Below are 19,747 nucleotides of genomic sequence, written 5' to 3' on the forward strand. Positions count from 1 at the left end.
TAATCAGGGCCCCGGCTTCTACCACACATAGATAAATCACGTAGATATGCGCGCTTCCTAAGTATATCCAAGGTAGCAAGTCTTGAATCATACTAGGAACTAGGTTCGGATCACACAGCCATAGACCTAGGGCGTACTAAGGAGCCCATCCCTTTGTTTTTACTAGCCTGGATCACACAGCCAAAGGCCTAGGGGCTGATTAGGAGCCCACCCTTGGTACAAGCCTTACAAAGTAAAGTAGCATGTATAAAAATGCATCATTTAGTCACATAGCATATCATAGAAGTATGCATCACTTAGGCATACATTATGTCATAAAAGTATGCATCACTTAGGCATACATCATATCATAAATGGTATGCATCACTTAGGCATACATCATGTCATAAAAAGTATGCATCACTTAGGCATACATCATGTCATAAAAAGTATGCATCACTTAGGCATACATCATGTCATAAAAAGTATGCATCACTTAGGCATACATCATGTCATAAAAAGTATGCATCACTTAGGCATACATCATGTCATAAAAGCATGCATATTTTCACCACATAGCATATCATGAGAGCATGCATATTTTAGGCACATAGCATATCATCAAAGCATGCATATTTCTATCCACATAGCATATCATGAAAGCATGCATATTTCTATCCACATAGCATATCATAAAAGCATGCATATTTTAAGCACATAGCATATCATCAAAGCATGCATATTTCTATCCACATAGCATATCATAAAAGCATGCATATTTTAAGCACATAGCATATCATCAAAGCATGCATATTTCTATCCACATAGCATATCATGGAAAGTATAAATCACAAGCTTACATGTTTAAGCATAAGGGTGTATCATGTGATTATACTATCATAAGAAACATGGTAACATAGTTAGCTTGGGTTCTAAGCTTCCTAATCCCTTGGGTTCTTATCATGGCCGAACCCCCTTAGATCTCAATTTAGGTAAAAACAACCTCCAAGCATGTGGAACCTAAATTATCATCACATCAATTTCATAGGAAGCATTATAAGCATGATTAACTTGGTTTCTAAGTTCTCCAAGTCCCTAAACTTCATGTGGCCAAACCCTATCAGGCGTGAAACAAGGTCCCAAATGTCATGAAAGCATGGAAACCTTAAACCATATTTATAGCATTTTTTTCCAAGTAACATAGCAAGCATATTTGAGCTAGTTCCTAAGTTCTTCAAGCCCTTAACATATGTCATGGCCGAAATTTAACAAGTATTCATTAGGGCTAAAAGCAAGCATACAAGCATGTGAACTTGAACTAACATCATGTATAAATTCATAATAAGGCATCATACAATGGGTATGGCCGAAACTTACCCTAGCCTCATTTTAGGTCATTAAACAACATATAGCATGAGAACTTTGGCTTTCTACTTATCATATTTCATGTAGAGTGACATGAGCATATTTAATTTTTGTTCTAGGGTTTCTAGGTCATCTATCCCTTCATGGCCAAAGCATACATTGGTCCATTTAGGTCATGGAAAAATTATACAAGCATGTGACACAATCAACATATTATCATATTTCCATAAGAAGCATTTTCAACACAATTGGTTTCAATTCTAAGGCCTCTAGGTCATTTAAACCCTACTTGGCCGAGACTCATCAGTGTATAAATTTGCTTCAAATAGCCTAAAAGCATAGGAAGTCATACAAGTTTCATAGCATGTATAAAGACAAGCATAATAAACATACATGTGAATTGTGTCTTAGGCTTCCTAGGTTTCTTTCCTTTTTCTTTTATTTTTCCTCATGGCCGAAACCTACCAATCTCTAAACTAGGTTTTAAGTGGCCTAAAGCATGGAAAAACCTAAGTAAGTTTCATGGCAAAAATTACTAAGAACATCATATACAAATTTGGTTCCTAAACAAACTAGGACCCTTGTGATCTTACATGTCATATATCATGTAACTAAATTCTCTATATCCTAATTAAGCATGAGATCATTAAACAACTTTCATATCTTAATATCACAGAGGTCTTGAGCATGTTAAAATTTTGTTTAAGCTTTTCTAAGCTATCCATCTTATCATGGCCGAAAATCTTAATGAAGAGTACATGAATTTCTAGCAATATTCAACATGCAATTCTTTAAGAGAACTCTATATTCTATCATATAAACATGGTTACTTAAATTTAAAGGTCTTCCTAACCCTAAGCTCTTTTCTTGGCCGAAACATATGAGTGGATTTCTTTTGGTTCCAAGTAACTTTCAAGCAAGAAAATCCAATAAAAGACCCTTAGTAATTCATGGAGGGAATCTTGTACTAGTTTGGTTAAACAATGATTTCCCTAACCTCTTTAAAATATTTTTGGCCGAAATTCTAGGGTTAGGTACTCCTCTGACCAAGCATCATATAGGTATAAAAACATGAAGGAAAACCTTCCTACATAGCATAGAAAAATATCATGAAATGAGGACTTGTTTAAACCTTCCTAGATTTGAAAACTCTTCTTTGGCCGAATTTTTCTTAAATTCTATTCTAGGTTTTCTAATCCTCATAAAATCCGAAAATCACATAAAACGCCTTGTACCATAGGTGAGGGGAAGCTTACATCCTTTTCGCTTGTGGATCTAAGGTGTGGTGATGGAAGAAGTAGCCTCTTCTTCTAGTTCCCTTCCCTTGATTCCCTTGCTAAGTCCTCCTTGTATCTTAGGCTTTCTTAGGAGAAAACCTTGGCTTGGGGCCGAAGATGGAGGAGAGGGGACTGAGGGTTCGGTGAGGGAGAGGAGAGAATGAGAGAAATGAGAGAAAAATAACATCTTCTCTTTACATACTCTCTTTTATGTTAAGGGGAAAGAGGTAGCAAAATTGGTTTTTGCTTTCCTTCTCCCTTAGCCCTTTTTTTCATTTTTTTCTTTTTATTTTATTTATTTATTTGTTCTCATCATTCATGATGAAACAAGGGGGAATGAATCCCCTTAATCCCCCTCTTTAAGTCACGACAAAAGAAAAAGAAAAGGGAGAGAAAAGAAGGAAGGCAAGTTGCCTTTCTCTTGTTCTTTTCTTGTTTTCTTTTGGCTAGCTTTTACTCTCATCCTTATCATGAGTTTCCCTCCTTTGCTATCAATATATTATTCCTATCCCAATTGGTTTCTACTAATAAATTCTATAAATTATAATATAAGAGGTTCAAGGTTCAATCCTTGACCTCCTCTTCTTTTTATTTCATTTTATTTCTTTTTGCTTCAACTCACTTCTTATTATTTTTCTAAGGCAAAATCCCACATTCATATGCTTATCTTAAAAGCTTAGTGGGTGTTACATGTTGCCTTCATCATCTGTTTCTTTCTAGCTTCCTCTGTCTTGCTTGTACCTGCAACCAACGTAATACCTTTCTCGGCCGAAGTGGTATCATACTGTTCATCTAATTCAAATAAATCGTCTATTAAATTATGCTTACTTACTTGGGTACCTTCGTGTACTGAATCAGATTCTCCCACAGCTCCCTGGCGCTTGAGAATGGGCCGATATGATTTAGCTCCTTATTCGTTAAGCTGCAATGAAGTGTATACATTGCTTTTGCGTTTGCTTCTACCTTTTTGATAAGGTTCGCGTCCCAGTTCTCGTACGGTAGTGGCTTGCCGACGCCGTCAGTTGGTAGTTCGAGCCCGGTCTTGGTGATCATCCAGACTTCAAACTCAGTTTGCAGGTATGACTCCATTCGGCCTTTCCAGTAGCTGAAGTCTTCGCCGGAGAAGAGCGATGGACGAGTGGTGCTATAGCCTTCTTAGAGAGCCATTGAATCTTGCACAAAAAAGTGAACAAAAAACTTGTCCCAGGACTTAATCCTGGATTAGTAGTGTGGTAAAAGGATAGAAATAAAAATTAATGAATTTCGAGAAAAAAATATTATTAAAAAAATATTTAAAAATATTATTTTAAATTTTGCCAAATTCGATATTTTATCAATACTAATAAACCGTGAAGAGATGAAAATGAATTTTTCGAAAATAATTTTGGAGGGAGAAAATGAAAAACGTAAGGTTTTATTTTTACCCTATACAAACGAGAAAGCGACGAAAAAAATGCTCGAACAGTAGTTGCACCAATTCAGAGCAACCCCGCTCTGATACCAATTGTTGGATCGAGAAGCGCTAGAGGGGGGGTGAATAGCACTCATGGCTATTTCGCGTTTCGGAATCGTAAAATATGAGTAATTAAATGCAGCGGAATAACGAAAAGAAAATAAAGCAACACAGAGGACACAGGTCGTTTACTTGGTTCGGAGCCTGTAGCGACTCCTACTCCAAGGCCCGCGATCGTTGATCGCTTACTGTGGGCAACAACTATATCGCGCAAAAAGTTTGTACAAATGTAAGTTGCAATAAGTGCAATAATTATAGAAAACTTATACCGACGACAGAATCTTAAAGTAGCGGAGCTCCGAGTCGTCGGAAACTTGTAGCATCACTTCAGGGTGTTTTTGAGGCAGCGCGTTGTAGCTTGATCACTTAGATATTGTTGTTCTGAGCCTCTGCCTCGACCCCCCCTTTTAAACAGTGCTGGAGGCGCCTCCAAGCTTATCCGAGGCGCCTCCAGGCCGCTGAGTCGCACGCTGGATCAGCTCTGATCTGGTCGCGCCTTATCCCATTGAAGGCGCCTCCAAGCTGGTCCAAGGTGCCTCCAACGCCTGGTCCAAGGTGCCTCCAACGCCTGGTCCAAGGCGCCTTCAGCTTCCTCCAAGGCGCCTCCAGCTCCTCTGGACAGCTGGCTTCGGCTAGCACCCGAGGCGCCTCCAAGCCCCATGGAGGCGCCTCGGACACTGTTCATCCGAGGTCAAAATGTACTTCTTTGTTCCTGTAAAATGTGTTAGTCCCAAACCCAAAACCCTGCAAAACAAAGTTAGCACAGACATATTATGACTGATATAATTGACAGTCATCGGACTGTCCGGGTCTGACTTCGGATTTCCAACCGGAAACCCTAAGTCGACCCGATGCTTACTGTTCCCTCTACGGGGAACGCGTCCTCACCTACTTCACTCAGGAGATTTACTTGTTGCCAGTGCGATCCTCCAGATCGAATGGACTTTTGCTCAGCGTTCGAAGCTTCTGGACTTTCTGCTGGACTTCCGCTTCCCGGCCCGTCCAGTCTTCCACCTGGTTCGCGACACCAGGACTTTCCACCTAGGGTTACCCCCCTAGGACTTTTGCCTGAAGCTGTCGACCCGCCAAGACTTTCCCACCCCCTATAACCTAGGGTTACCACCCCCTAGGGTTCTCCATTTGCCTAACCGCAACTAGGACTTTTGCCTAAGTATCACTTAGGACTTTCCTGCAAGCTCCATGAACTTGTTAGATCACAACACTACTTAACTTAAAATCCTTTGCCATTATCAAAACTTGGGTTCGATTGTCTGATGCTTCCCACACCAACAATCTCCTCTTTTTTGATTATGGCAACTCAAATTCAAAGTTAAGTAAAAAATGCATAAATAAACGTAAGCATGCTTTAAAATAAGAAGTTTTAAAATGTCTTTAGCTTGTACTTAACATGTCTTTGCTAATATTTTTTACTCAATATATATATAATTTTCAAAAAAAAAAAAACTCATTGCCCGATTGATGGTTGTACCAATTCGGAGTGGACTGACTCTGATACCACTTATAAGCACGTGCAGGGGGGGGGGTGAATTAGTTGTGTTTTAAAGTATCTCTTTTTTGGTTTTAAGAAATATGAGTGCACAGCGGAATTAAAAAAGAGCAGAAAATAATAAGGAACATGAACACAAGCGATTACTTGGTTCGGAGCCTTCAGCGACTCCTACTCTAAGACCCACGATCTCTCGGACCGTATCAATGGACAATCTACTAAAAACCTCTTCTAAAACCCTTAGAAAAGAGAATCAAGTATAAATAATTGAAGGAAGTGTAGTAGCCCTACACTTCCTCTATTCAATAAAAGGCAATAGATAAGTGCAACTTAAATTAAAATATACTGACTCCTAGTAGATGGAAGTTGAAGCTTGGAGTCGGTGTCACAGCATCATAGCAGAGCAACTTGCATGTGATCGGAGCAGCAAAAGGATCGTAATTGCTTGTATCAAAGTTCTATCATGGTTGCTAGTCGAAGGCTCTTTTATAGCCATCTTCGGGTGCCTGGACCACCCCCAGGTGCCTAGATCAAGGTATATCCGATTTTGCTTTGTCACTGACTTATCCATGTCTGGGCGCTCAGATTATTGATGTCTCTACGTCACGTCGAAGCTCTATCTCTAAAACTTCATCCATTTCTAAGGGCCTCGACCGTCCGAACGCCTAGACTCTGACGTGTTATGACCAATCAACATGTGCTAACTCTTCTGCTTGGGTGTCTAGATTCGGGCCAATTCAAGCGCCTAGACTCGATCAGGGTGCTCAGATCTCCAAGCGCATGGATCTTTTTCGGACACCTGGAGACCCTTTTTACAGCCAACTTGCAGTTTTGATTTCTTACAAAATACGTTAGTCCAAACAACAAAAATTACTCTGTAAAATAGAGTTAACACATTAAAAAATATGATCAATTTATGATTTAGATCATGTTTTTTTCAAGAGTAGGATCTAGTCATAGTCCTAGTTTAGACATCCGAAATGACTCTAAACTGAACCGCATCTATAATTACATTAGAATTTATCCTTATTGGATCATTTTTCTCTAGTGACTTAAGATAATAAAATTTATAAATATCAATAACTCATTTATTTAAAAATTATAAAATAATATATATTTTTTATTATAATCTAAGAGTTTTCTGTTGGATTTTTCGGGCCGCGAAAACCGCTTTTCGCGTCGCGGAAACCCCGAATCACCCAAAGCCGTAGATCGGTGCAAGGAAAGCCGAACGAAAATTACGAGTACGAGTTTTAAATATCTAGATCTACTCCTAGATCTATGTGTTAAGAAGTATACCTTGAAGCGAAGCCCTTTGCGTTCCCGCTCGTCCAAACGGCGCCGGATCTCGAGAGTGTCAAAATAGACACTCCTCTAGAAGTATCCACACGAACTAATTAGGTGGAGATGACCAAAAAACCAAGGTGTGCTAGCACCTATGTGGTTCGGCCAAGGAAGGAGGAGAGGGAGAGCTTGAGAGGAAGAAGATGCAATAATAATCACATGAATGAAAATGAATCCATTTTCATTCAAATTGTGGCCGGCCACATTTCCCAAATGTAACCCCCTCATTAATGCATTAAGTTGTCATCAAAGAGGGAATGTAACCTTCATGAGGTGGCACTCACTAGTAACTCCCATGAGGTGGCAACCATGATGATGTAGAATAACATCATTGGTCCATATCAATGCCAACTCACCAATGAGGTGGCATAAAGTCAAGTCAAATTTGACTTTTAATCTTCCTCTCAAGTCAAGTCAAACTTGACCAAATCTCTTCCATGGTTGATCGAATCCAACCATTTGATTCAAGCCAACTTAATATAATGAATCTAATTCATTTAATTAAATTGATTCAATGAGTCAAAATCTAAATTAGACTCATTGAACACATGAATCAACTTGAGTCGAACTCAAGTTAGCCCAATTAGGATTACTCTTAATCCAATTTGATTCATCAAATGAATCTAATCCTCTTGGTTCATCATATGAACCTAATATCCATCTAATTGTCCTAAGTGTGTGACCCTATAGGTTCTTGTAACGTTGGCAATGCCCTAAACCCATTTAGGAGCATAAGTAATGAGCGATATCTAGCAACACATCATTACTACCCAAGTTACAAGAAATGTCGAGATCCAACATCACCTTGTGACTACTAATTATGACCCCTCACAATATATGACAAGTGTCCTTCTATCCTAGACATCTAGATTGATCAATGTGAGGCATAGACCGTGTCATCCTCTGACCAATCTAAATCTTGAACTCCAAGTAGATTCACTAAATCAAATGAGCTCAATATCCAATATTGACTCATTTGGGCATGACCATGCACTTCGTGGTCTCACTCTATCAAGAATACCGATGTCTCTCCCGTCATATAGGAGGGATAGATCCCATCTACATCACTCACATCCCTCTGCATAATTTGTTATATACCCAGTAATCGCCTTTATAGTCCACCCAGTTACGGGTGACGTTTGACGAAACCAAAGTACATAACTCTTTATGTAGGGATCTATGGTGACTTCAGGTCTAAGGACTAGTAGTAATACTAATAGCCACATGAGAAAGTATATGACACTCATATAACGATCCATGATACTTTCTCATGGCGGATCATTCAGTATACATTCTCTAATGTATACCCATGCGTCAACGTGATATCTCTATATCCATGACTTGTGAGATCAAGTCATCGAGTTGACCTACATGCTAGTCTTATTGCATTAACATTGTCCCTGAATGTTAATACTCGACTAGGAATGATTAAGAGTAGTGTTCCCTATATCATCTCACTATCGGTTCAACTAACCGATTGATATAGGTGAGAACCATATACTCAAGGACATTATTATACTTATTTTATTTGGCACAAATACAAGTAAGTATAATAATCAAAATCCAAATGCCTTTATTTATATAGAATATGATACAATAAGTTCAAAAATATAATCATCAAATGATTGACTCTAGAACTCTAGTTAACATTTTCTTCGCTTAAAATGGGCATGCCAAGTAGATTTTCAATTCCTTTTCTCTCTTTATCTGATTAGCTTCTCTCTCTTTTCTTAGTAAACCAAAAAGCCTTTTCATTGACGGTTGAAATCATTTTCTCACGTCGATTGCTCAGGCCTTTTGGTAAACGGGGCCCTTGCCGTTCGATCGAACGATTGGACGGTCGAAATCATTTTGCCACGTCGATCGCTCGAGGCCTTTTTGTAAACGTAACGCGGCCTGCTGGGTTCGATAGACAGTCGGCGATCCGAAGGTCCCCGTTGATTTTCTACGTCAATCACTAGAAGCCTCTCTATAGTTCTTCCGTCCTTAGCTGGTGTGATAAACAGACAGGAATCGAGATCGAGATTGAGATCCTCTCGCAAAACCAAGGATGTCTTCTCCCGCTGAGTATGAACAATAACTTCGGCATAAGCCCTAATTTCTCTTGTTCCCACAACAGATGTGTTCGTCAATTTTTGCTGTTTGGATTTATATATTTTGCTTTAAGTTCATCTTTGAATTAAAATTGGTGATAGGTTAGGTTTTGATTGCTGTCTGTTTTTCTGAAGTTTCTCACTCTGATTCTTATCTTTGATTTTGGTTCATATGCTGTTGGATGTGTTTGATTGCGCTGTCTTTAGTAGGGCTTTCATAGGATTCCGAAGTTGACCTGCTCTTTCGTTTTTCTAATATGATTTACTTCAAGTGTAGGGTATGTTATCTCAAATATTGCGTTTTGTTTTTTCTCTTAGTAATTTAAATAAAGTGTTTTTCTTTTCAGAAGAACTCGCACCATAATTTTCCTTTAGCTTTTAGCTGGTCCAAAGATCTAGTGATGTTCATGTTCATATGGTGTGAATCATGAGGGGCAAGCAACAACCTGTATTTCATGTAACTATACTCTTCAACATCCTAGGATAAGTGTAGATCCTAGACAATTGGGTTGGTATTTCTCTCAATTAATGAAATCAGTCTAACAAGTTTAGGGATAAAGAATAGAGAAGGACCAGAAGGTTAAGACCTTACTTGCAAAACTGAATCGAAAAACAACTTGAGAATGGAGCTAGAGATGGTTAAGATCTCACGCTCAAAACTGAATAAATGGAAGAAACTAAAAAAGAAAATATTGTAATGGTGAGTATCAAAAATTGTTGTAGATGAAGCACTTGAAGTTGTAATTGATGTTCTAGTCGAAGTGCCTTTGCTTGGATTTATAGACTTGAAATGGACAAGGTTAGCTTGTGGTCTAGGAGGAGGATCTGTTAAGAGGATCCATGATTAGGACTTTGGATAGAATTGGGAGATAGAGGGTCACCTTGATGGAGGTCATGGTGGCAATTTGCAAGTGAATCATCATCCAAGGCATTTGTTAAGATGGTAAACTAATTTGTAACTGATCCTTGGGACTGGAATCCAGCCAAGTGGGATTAATCCAAAAAGAGTGGATCATTAAGGGCTCACATATTCTTATAGCATAAGCTTCAAATATTTTTTGTGTTGTCATTTATCTTGCTCTATCTAAAAAATAAGTTGCTCTGACTGTGATCTCATGAAACTTGTATTTTCTAATGTACCCATTCTAGATATTTGAGCACATCTAAATACATTGGTTTGTTAATGTCACATAAGACCTAGAGTCCAAGGTAGATACAGTTTCTAGTTGACTTAGAGGGTGCATAGTTCACAATTGCAAGAAAATTCCAACTTTTTTCAAGTTTAACATGAAAAGGCACCAGATTGTATCATGCAAATTTACAAGGTCAAAGCATTTAATTGATCACATAATTTCTAATCCTTTGCCCTACTTACTAAGATCTAACACCTCAACCATAGAAAACCACCTTCCAAAATTTTTAATTCAAAAGCATCCATCTATATGTTTAAGTATGTCATTCTATTGTATATGAAAGCAAATATCATGACTTTTGAAATGAAATCTCAACATTGTCCTTGTGACAAATATTCTTAAGAAATATTGAGGTCATGGTATGATGCTCCGACTTCGAAGAAATATGTAATGAAATTACTTAGGTGATTCAAGACTTAGGAATCTTGTTTTAGAGAATCGGGGAAAAGAAGATGGATGAATATGGATTGTGGTCACATGGCCTCATATTTTTTCATGGTCCAGGAACAAAAAATAAACCAGTTAAAGGATCTCTTTTTTTTTTAATTACTGATTATTATTATGTTTGAATACTACATTATACATCTATTTCCTTTACATGGCGTACAATAACAAGAGAATCTGATAAAGGATTGTTGGCTACTGCAAATATGTGCTAGCATAAGTCCACATGAGAGCAGGGATTGAATCCCGGGGAACAATCCCTTGGGGAATAAAACCTCTCCCACCTAGAGAGACCGCTCAGTCACCGTGATTTACTCCCTTCATCTCGCTATAGGGCCGACGGTGAGGGATGCTTGGGGTGAGCAAGTCACCTTTTGCCACATAGCATAAGTCCCTATCCAAGAAAGAATGAGCATACTAACAGTGCTCCTGCCGAAGAAGGGTTTATAATTTTAGGATTCACATAGCTTTACCCTTAACTGTATACTGTTTTGAAAAACAAATTAACAAACAACTGAGTTGAATGTTTTACCATGCCCTTTCCTACATCTTTAATTGTAACTTTCGTTAAAGCAAACAAAGGAAGAATCTCATCAGGTTAACAGTACAACTGGGTGAATAAAAAATCTAATGGATTGAATTAGCAAAATCATAAAAGGTGGAAGTGTAGGAGCTGGGACCATAGAGTTCTCTTGGTACTTTAGACTTGTAACTTACACTATAAAAAAATGTAGATCTGCTACGTTAATGACCCTCCTAGTGCCGGCCCCACAGATATGGAGGAAGGTAAATGCAGGTACGCAGACGTTAGGTGCATGGTGGGGTAAACCCCAGGTTGTCAGTTCCTGAAAATCGACCCTTGACCATTACGCCAAAGATGTCATACGTCCACCATCTGCGCTACGCCCTATGGGCTACATACACTATAAAAGGTACAAGGTTCAGTTACACAAACCCCAATTAAGGTCTAATTGCACTTTGCAATGCATTCTCTGTAGATTTCAGAATTGAAGGCAGTACCCCCGGAGCATTATTTTATTTTATTTTTGCCTAGTCAACCAAAAATTGATTTAATGGGGACCGGTATACATGATCCATACTTAATTAAAACTCTATGATGCGGCAAATGCTTGGATTTAAGCTGTGATTGATCCAAAAAATATTAATCCAAATTTATGATAACTAAAAAATAAGACAATTTCTTCTTTGTTGACCAGGTGGAGATGCCACTATTTTTTTGTCTGAGTGTTTTGTTCATGGGTAATCATCATCATCATCAAAGTGTAAAAGTTCAATTCTTTAGCATTTAGTAAATGGATCCTATCCCTCCAATAAAATCTTTGCAAGGCCACATTACAAATATCCAAATCAGTTAATTACTTTTTATTATATTGATTAGAGTTATCTTTGATCTCCTTCTACCTCTTATATTTTCAAGTCTAATTGATTCAACTCTTCTAACTGTAGAATCCATTCCATTGGTTTTCTTTGAACATCTAACATTTTCCTCTTATTTTATCTCAAAGAGCTATATTAACTGCTCACACTATGCAATCTTGAAACTAAGGATTACATGTAATAGGTCTTATTAAGAAGTCCTTATAATTTATCCAAAATGTAAACACGAAAATGTTATGTTTTATTTATTGATACATAGCTGTGTGCATACATAAATATATCACTCATTGATGAGCTTTATGCCTTTGCGATAGGAATGATGTATTCTGTAGGCTTATTTTCTGAGTGTTTTTCTGTTATATATGCATGTTCGGCCCTGTCCTTGTACTTGCTATAAGATATTTATTCTCATGATCAAGATACTTACTACAATTATTCACAGCAACTGAAATGGTTGTGAGTCTTGAACCTATTATCATGCATTTGATGTATCATTTACCAAGTGCATCTCCTTCCAGATTCTACAATTCTCTTCCACCAGTGAGCAAGGCTTATGGTACTCTGTGCTTTTTGACTACTGCAGCATTCCAATTGGGTTTGTTTGATCCTGTGAATATTGCCTTGATATATCATCCAGTATTTACTAAGTTTCAGGTAGATGCTACCCTTTTACTCCTTTGCTAGGTACAATCAATTATAGTTTCTGGTTGTTATTGGCTATATATCTATGGTTGTTGTTGGTTATATATCAATGTATAACCAACATTTTAGTGTGTATTATTCCTTTACTACCTCTACTAGTAACTTCATATATCCCATCTTAACATTCTTATCTCTACTAAATTATTTTGTGTGTATTATTCCTTTACCAACTAAATAATTTAGTAGAGATGAGAATGTTAAAATGGGATATATGAAGTTATTAGTAGAGCAAAGATGTTACTTCTCATAGGCAATTTGATTATTAAAAATATATATCAAAATTAGCAAAGATGCCTTTAGTTTTTTCTTAACCTTTTGCAATTCTTCTGAAAGGGAAAATATATGTTTTCAAGGTTCACATGTGTCTTTCAGTCTCTGTGTTTGTTAAAATCTTTACTTTCCACAATAAAATTAAGTAATGGTCATTTCTTTTTCAAATTTAAGTGCCATGACATTGTCTCTAAAAAGTTTACTATATATAGCATGGGTATTTTATTTTTTTCAAAAATGGAATTTGTGAATTTGCTTCATGTCACACCTTGATTGAAGCTTTTTATACACATCAAAACCACTGAATCTTTTGGGTATAATATCACTTGGATTTTTTCATAGAACATTTAATTAGTGAGGAAATTCTTTGCATTCTTGCTTCATCTTTGAAATACCATTTTTTCTGTTCCTGTTTTTCTTTGTTGTAGTTATTCACTAATTTATTTGAAATTCTCCCTCTTCTTAATTGGCTTGCTTATATCTTGGTTATCAATATTGGCAGTAGCAGTCAGATTTCTAATTGGTTATATTGGCAAGACCTACAACAAAAAATTTCATCCTTTAACTTCTTTAACACTGCTTCTTTTCTTATGCTTCCGTTCCTGTTAGCTAACATATCATCCATCACTAAACACTTATAGTCAGTCCCTTTGCCAATCACTGTGATCATATCATTGGTTACTAAGCACCAATAATTAGTCCTTCCAATCACTCTGACATATTTTTTTCCACTTATAGTTTGTAATCATGTTAGTTTAACAACTTCACATGCTTGTTGTTCCCTTCTTCCATTTACATATGAAAACTCCCAATCTTTTTTCATTTTCAGATATGGAGGCTTCTTACCAACTTTTTCTTCCTTGGTCCATTTTCAATCAACTTCGGCGTACGGCTCCTAATGATGTATGGTTGTTTCAATTTGAGTGAAGTTTCCTAAGTGTATTGTGATAGTTTGTACAATTGTTGTCAAAATTGAAATGTAGAGCAAGATACGGTGTACAATTGGAGAGGGGTCCATTTGATAAGCGCACAGCAGATTTTCTTTGGATGATGTTGTTTGGAGCATTTATCTTACTGGTCAGTGCCTGTTTACCTTTTTTTTTTTCAAATCATATTGGTACTTTTTGTGTACAATTGTTGAGACACAATCTCTGTTCAATTCTTTCTGTTAGTTTTGAGTAGCAAGCATTAAAAGTTTGTGAGTTCACATGGCTTTCTTCTAGGTTTTGTCTGCCATTCCTTTCTTTTGGTCTCCCTTTCTTGGGACGTCTATGGTCTTCATGCTTCTCTATGTTTGGAGCCGAGAATTTCCAACTGCACAGATCAATATATATGGCCTTGTCAATTTGAGGGTATATCATATGCTGCTTTGCTAGATTCTTTATACAATCAGCAATCCGAGTGCAATCTTAGTGTTTCTTCCAATTTGCAGGCATTTTATCTACCATGGGCAATGCTTATGTTGGATGTCATATTTGGCTCTCGCCTTATGCCAAGCCTCCTGGGAATCGTTACTGGTCATTCATATTACTTCTTAACAGTGTTACATCCACTTGCTACTGGAAGGAATTTGCTGAAGACGCCGTTCTGGGTGTATCCTTTTATATTGACTCATCTTACTAAAGTTATCTTAATTGAACCAAATTAGAGTCGGCAATGGGTACCTGATAGTTGGGTATCCACAGGTACCCATTTCGCTCGATTCACATTTGGGAATTCTATTATGCTTAATAATTAGGTTCAGATTATCTAGAATTGCATGTACCTGAATATTTTACACATTTAACTTAGGTACCTACGAGCAGATACCAATTTAATATCTAAGTTAGAGTATTAAATGGTTAAGGTAGTGGATACTTAATCAAGTACAGGATCAATTAATAATAATAACAACCAAGTCTAGGTGAGGTTGGATATATGGATCCTCCTACCTTATTAAACTTTATCTTCTATTATATCATCGTCTATATTTAAATAATTTTTATTCTATTTTATTATTGTTAATCAAGTTTTCTTTAGTCTTTTTCTTCCTCAAGTATGGGATCGATTAATATTCAAAAATATGATTAGCCCATCCACTATCATCTACCATCTCCCTAGGCCTAATAAAGTCAGATTACTCTATTTAGTACTTGGTGGCCATGATTAGCATTGGTGATTAATTAGACGATTAGCACGGGTGGTAATTAGCTTGATGGAGGAATATCTAGATCTAGATCAGGTGTCTGCTAATGAAGAATTTCCATATAGGGGTTCCTTGAGAATTCCCAAATAAAGCACCTTCCTATCCATTTTATACAACTTGATAAATGAGATTTCATATCAAATTATTGCGAACATTGACCTAGATACCAATAGACTTAAATATACGTACAAACCATCAAAAATGTAAATATACTCTTTAGTTCAATTTGATATAAATTACTATTGACCAAGCTGGTTGGTGGTACTAGATGGACACAGTATTTTGGTGACGGATTCTCATTTATTCATGAACTGCCTGATTAATACTTGATTTGTGCTAACCTTCCATCCTCGTTTATCAAGATCAAGAAACGGTCGGATAAGCAGCTGGTTGGGTTTTAAAATCTTGCTAACTTTTTGTTTCAGTTTGAACCTTGACCCACCTGATTTACAGACACAGATTGGTGGCTTCATTGGATTGGGGAGTACAACCAAATTATCGTGGTCAGCCAAACACGTCTAATGCCACTGGTAGCGGGGCCTTCAGAGGGAGGAGCTACAGGCTTGACAGATGAAACCGCCCCCCCTGTGTTTATCCTCTTTGCAGCACTTTCAATCAACCTGATCAAACATTTTGGTGACAACTTTTATTCTGACTTCGTTACGTTATCGTGTAGAACAAATGAATGGAAGGTGGAACAATTGTGCAAAATGCATTTGATATTGGTTTGGATAGAGTTTATTGGAGGATAAGAATGATATGTGCTTATCTCCCAATTAACTATGGCCAACATGATTTTGAAAGGATGATTCAATTTTATCAGGTTACTACTGTCAGTTGTGGCTGTTCAGCTACTCGACTTGAATTATTTTAATGTTATGTGCCTGTTCGGCTGATCAACTTGGATGATTTTAATGTTTGAAATGAATGTGGTTGGGAATTATATACAGTAAGATTTAAACTTCCACATAAATAAATTAAAGATTAAAAGGGTAGTTTGGTGCAAGAAATGTTAGGGTGTATACTAAATGCCTAGCTTTTGGTATAAACATTTATTTAGTAATAAGAATCACATTGGTCAAATGTCTACATTTATGATAAATGTAGTTGTTCAATTAATTTATATTGTAGATAACATGGTGTGTGGTGTCACACACAGAGGATCATGTTATCAGTACCTTATAAATTATAAACAGTAGCTCACGACCAAAATGGAAAGGAACAAACCATTAGAAGGTCGTAGTGTAATTAGGTATCAGTTTATTTTGACTGTATAATTACACTAGTACACTTAGAGTGTATTGAGTAGGACCATTTGAGGTCATTTCTTTTATACTGATTTTATAAAGAAACAACGATCTCGGTTATTATGGAAGTGTGTGCTCTTAATCCTAATATAATAACAAGCACATATATTTGATATTTATTTCTTTAATTTATCAATGGGTGAGATTTAGTTCGATGAATCAATAAGCCCGATAAAGTTGGGAAATGATATCACTTATAGTGTGTGTTGTTGATTATAGAAGGAAACTGTGTCCTAGAGATACTAGGTTGATAATGTCCTCAAGAGGAGCTCATAAGGATTGTCATGTTAAACCCTGCAGGTGGACCTAGTCCGACATGATGATAAGGTTGAGTGGTACTACTCTTGGACTAAGATATTAATTAAATGAGTTGTCAGTAACTCACTTAATTAGTGGACATTCGATATCTTAAACACAGGGAGACTAACACACTTATGATAAGAAGGAGCCCAAAATGTAATTTGGGATTGGTGCGGTAGTTCAATAATAGTTCTCTAGTGGAATGAATTATTATTGATAAAATTAAGTTGTGTGTTCGGGGCGAGCACGGGATGCTTAATTTTATCGGGAGACCAAAACCAATTCCTCCTCTCGGTCCCTATCGTAGCCTCTTGTATATAGAGATTTATACCCACCACATACCCACCTTCTTACCCAACCAATAGGGGCCGGCCAAGCCTAAAGATTGAGCCTTAAGGTGGTTGGCCAATAGCTTGGAGCCCAAGTTTAGGTGGCCGGCCACATCATATTAAAAAGGATTTTTATTAAAATTATTTCTTATGTGGATATCATAGTTTTAAAAGAGAGTTTAAAATTAAATCTTTCCTTTTAAAGCTTTCTACAAAAGATTAAGAAAAGATTTGAAATCTTTCCTTATTTGTAGATTGAAAGGAGATTTTAATTTTAAGAAAACTTTCCTTTTTAACCATGATAAAGAGAAGTTTAAAATTAAATATTCTCTTTTATTAGTTTCTATAAAAGATTAAGAAAAGATTTGATATCTTTCCTTATTTGTAGATTAAGAGAGATTTTAATTTTTAGAGATAACTTTCTTTTATCCACATGTTTAAAGAAAGATTTTAATTTATTAAATTTCCTTTTATAAACCAATCATGAAGGATAAAATTATTGGAGAAATTTTTATAAATTTCCGAAACAAATTAGGAAGTTTTAATTCTTGTTTAATTAAAACTCTCCTTGATTGGAAATAAGTGGCCGGCCATGTTTTAGTGAGAAGAAAAATTATTTTAATTAAAATAAAATTTTCCTTTTCATGGCAAAAGAATTAAGGAAGTTTTTATTAAAATTTCCTTATTTGTCAAGACCAAGGATTATAAAAGAGGAGGTAGAGGAGCCTTCAAGAGTGAACAACCTCTATTATTTTCTCCCTCTTTTCTTCCTTGGTGTGGCCGGCCTCCTTCCTTTCTCTTCTCTCCATCTTGTGGCCGGACCTCTCTTCCTCCTTGAAGATCAAGTGGTGGCCGGATTTTAGCTTGGAGAAGAAGGAGAGAAAGCTTACATCCCTTGGAGCTTGATTGATGGAAAAAGATCTTCATCTCTTGGAAGCATAGTGCTTGGCCGAAACTTGAAGAAAGGAGAAGAAGGTGCTTTGGTGGTTTCTCATCTCGGAAGATCGTTGCCCACACAACGTCCGAGGTTAGAAGAGGAATACGGTAGAAGATCAAGAGGTTTTTCTATAAGGTATAACTAGTAATTTTTCTTTCCGCATCATACTAGTTATTTATGGAAATAATACCAAATACAAGAGGCTTACGTTCTAGTATTTCGAATATGTTTTTCGAAGTTGTGTTCTTTTGTTTTCTTTCTTTTCCTTGTGATTTGATTGTTCTCTTTGGTTAACCTAAAGTTATTTTAGGAAATTAAATATTAGCTTTCTATTAAAGGTTTTGTCTAGTCGGTGGTGGTTGCTCCCATATCCAAGAAGGCCATGTGCCTCGCCACGTCAGTACTGGGAACCTTTTATGGAAATTAATATTTAATGGAATTAATAACTTAAGGAGACTTGGGTCGAACGTGTTAAGTTCCGCAGGAGATCCAAGTCAAAACCTAAAAGAACAAATAGATTAAGTTTTGGATCAAACGTGTTAAGTTCCGCAGGCGATCCAAAATTTAATTTAAAAGAACACATGGTAGCTAGGAAAAGGTTCAGACCTTTGTACAAAATTTTTGTACAGTGGAACCTCTAGGTTTTCCGAATAGCAACCAACAAGAAATTTTTATCATTGCTACCGAGGAAGTATCAGATGGTGTATTGTATTTTGTTTTACTTTGCATATTATTGAGTATATTGTATGTAGTTGTACTTTGCATATTATTTATATTGTATGTTCTTTTTCTTGCATATCATCTTGGAAATAGTCTTTTGTAAAAAAGTAGGATAAAGTTGTGTATAATGGATTTTTTCTCGGGACCCACATGACGAGAATTTCATGCATCGGGTTATTTTTTTTTTTCCCTTGCATATCATGTTGACTGTATTGTTGACAGTTGATTTTGTATTTTATAAGACATAATTTGTCACGAGACTTCAAGTCAGTAATTTTATCGATAATGTTATCGGTATATAAAGTGTTAGCGGTATATAGAGTGGCTTTAAATAGGATCAATTATGAATGTTTTTGACTAATTTTTAATATGATATATTTAGATTGATACTTTGAATGCGAATAGTAAAAAAAGAATTACAAAATAATAAAATGATGAAAAATAATTACTTATTAAACTATAATCAATATCTTTTTTTAATATAATTTTAACTAAATATCATTTGTATAATTTTAATTACAATTGATCATGTATACCGTATATTATAAATCTTAAAATAGAATACGTAAATATCACAAGTTTGTGATGATAAATATAATATTTAATATTTCATAATGGTAAATATGTATGTCTCATATTTTATTATTAAATTTTAAAATTCAGTGAATTTTTAAATGGAAAGAGTAAACATATAAAAAAAATTCATGATTATTTTGTGAAAAAAGGACATTTTGAGAATATTATTGGGTATTATAAAAATTAAATACGTGAAAAATGAGAAATCCAAAATCTGATTCTGTTGCTCAGTAAAATGTCAAAGAATATTCTTGGTAGAAAATTCTATTTTAGTAAGAGAAAAGTAGTTTATCACTTTTAATTTCTAT

General features: G+C 36.1%; 1 protein-coding gene across 1 annotated transcript; it reads left to right on the top strand.

Annotated features, from left to right (window-relative positions):
- Positions 1-8,862: 8,862 nt before the first annotated feature.
- On the top strand, positions 8,863-16,170 carry LOC122041158 (derlin-1-like). Its single transcript, XM_042600757.1, has 7 exons — positions 8,863-9,052; positions 12,632-12,767; positions 13,915-13,988; positions 14,069-14,162; positions 14,309-14,437; positions 14,518-14,678; positions 15,724-16,170. Exons 1-7 carry the CDS (start codon positions 9,036-9,038, stop codon positions 15,842-15,844), a joined length of 732 nt encoding a protein of 243 aa, XP_042456691.1. The 5' UTR covers positions 8,863-9,035; the 3' UTR covers positions 15,845-16,170.
- Positions 16,171-19,747: the final 3,577 nt, after the last annotated feature.

Source organism: Zingiber officinale, chromosome 2A (genome assembly GCF_018446385.1).
Source record: "Zingiber officinale cultivar Zhangliang chromosome 2A, Zo_v1.1, whole genome shotgun sequence".
Classification (NCBI taxonomy): Eukaryota; Viridiplantae; Streptophyta; class Magnoliopsida; order Zingiberales; family Zingiberaceae; genus Zingiber; species Zingiber officinale.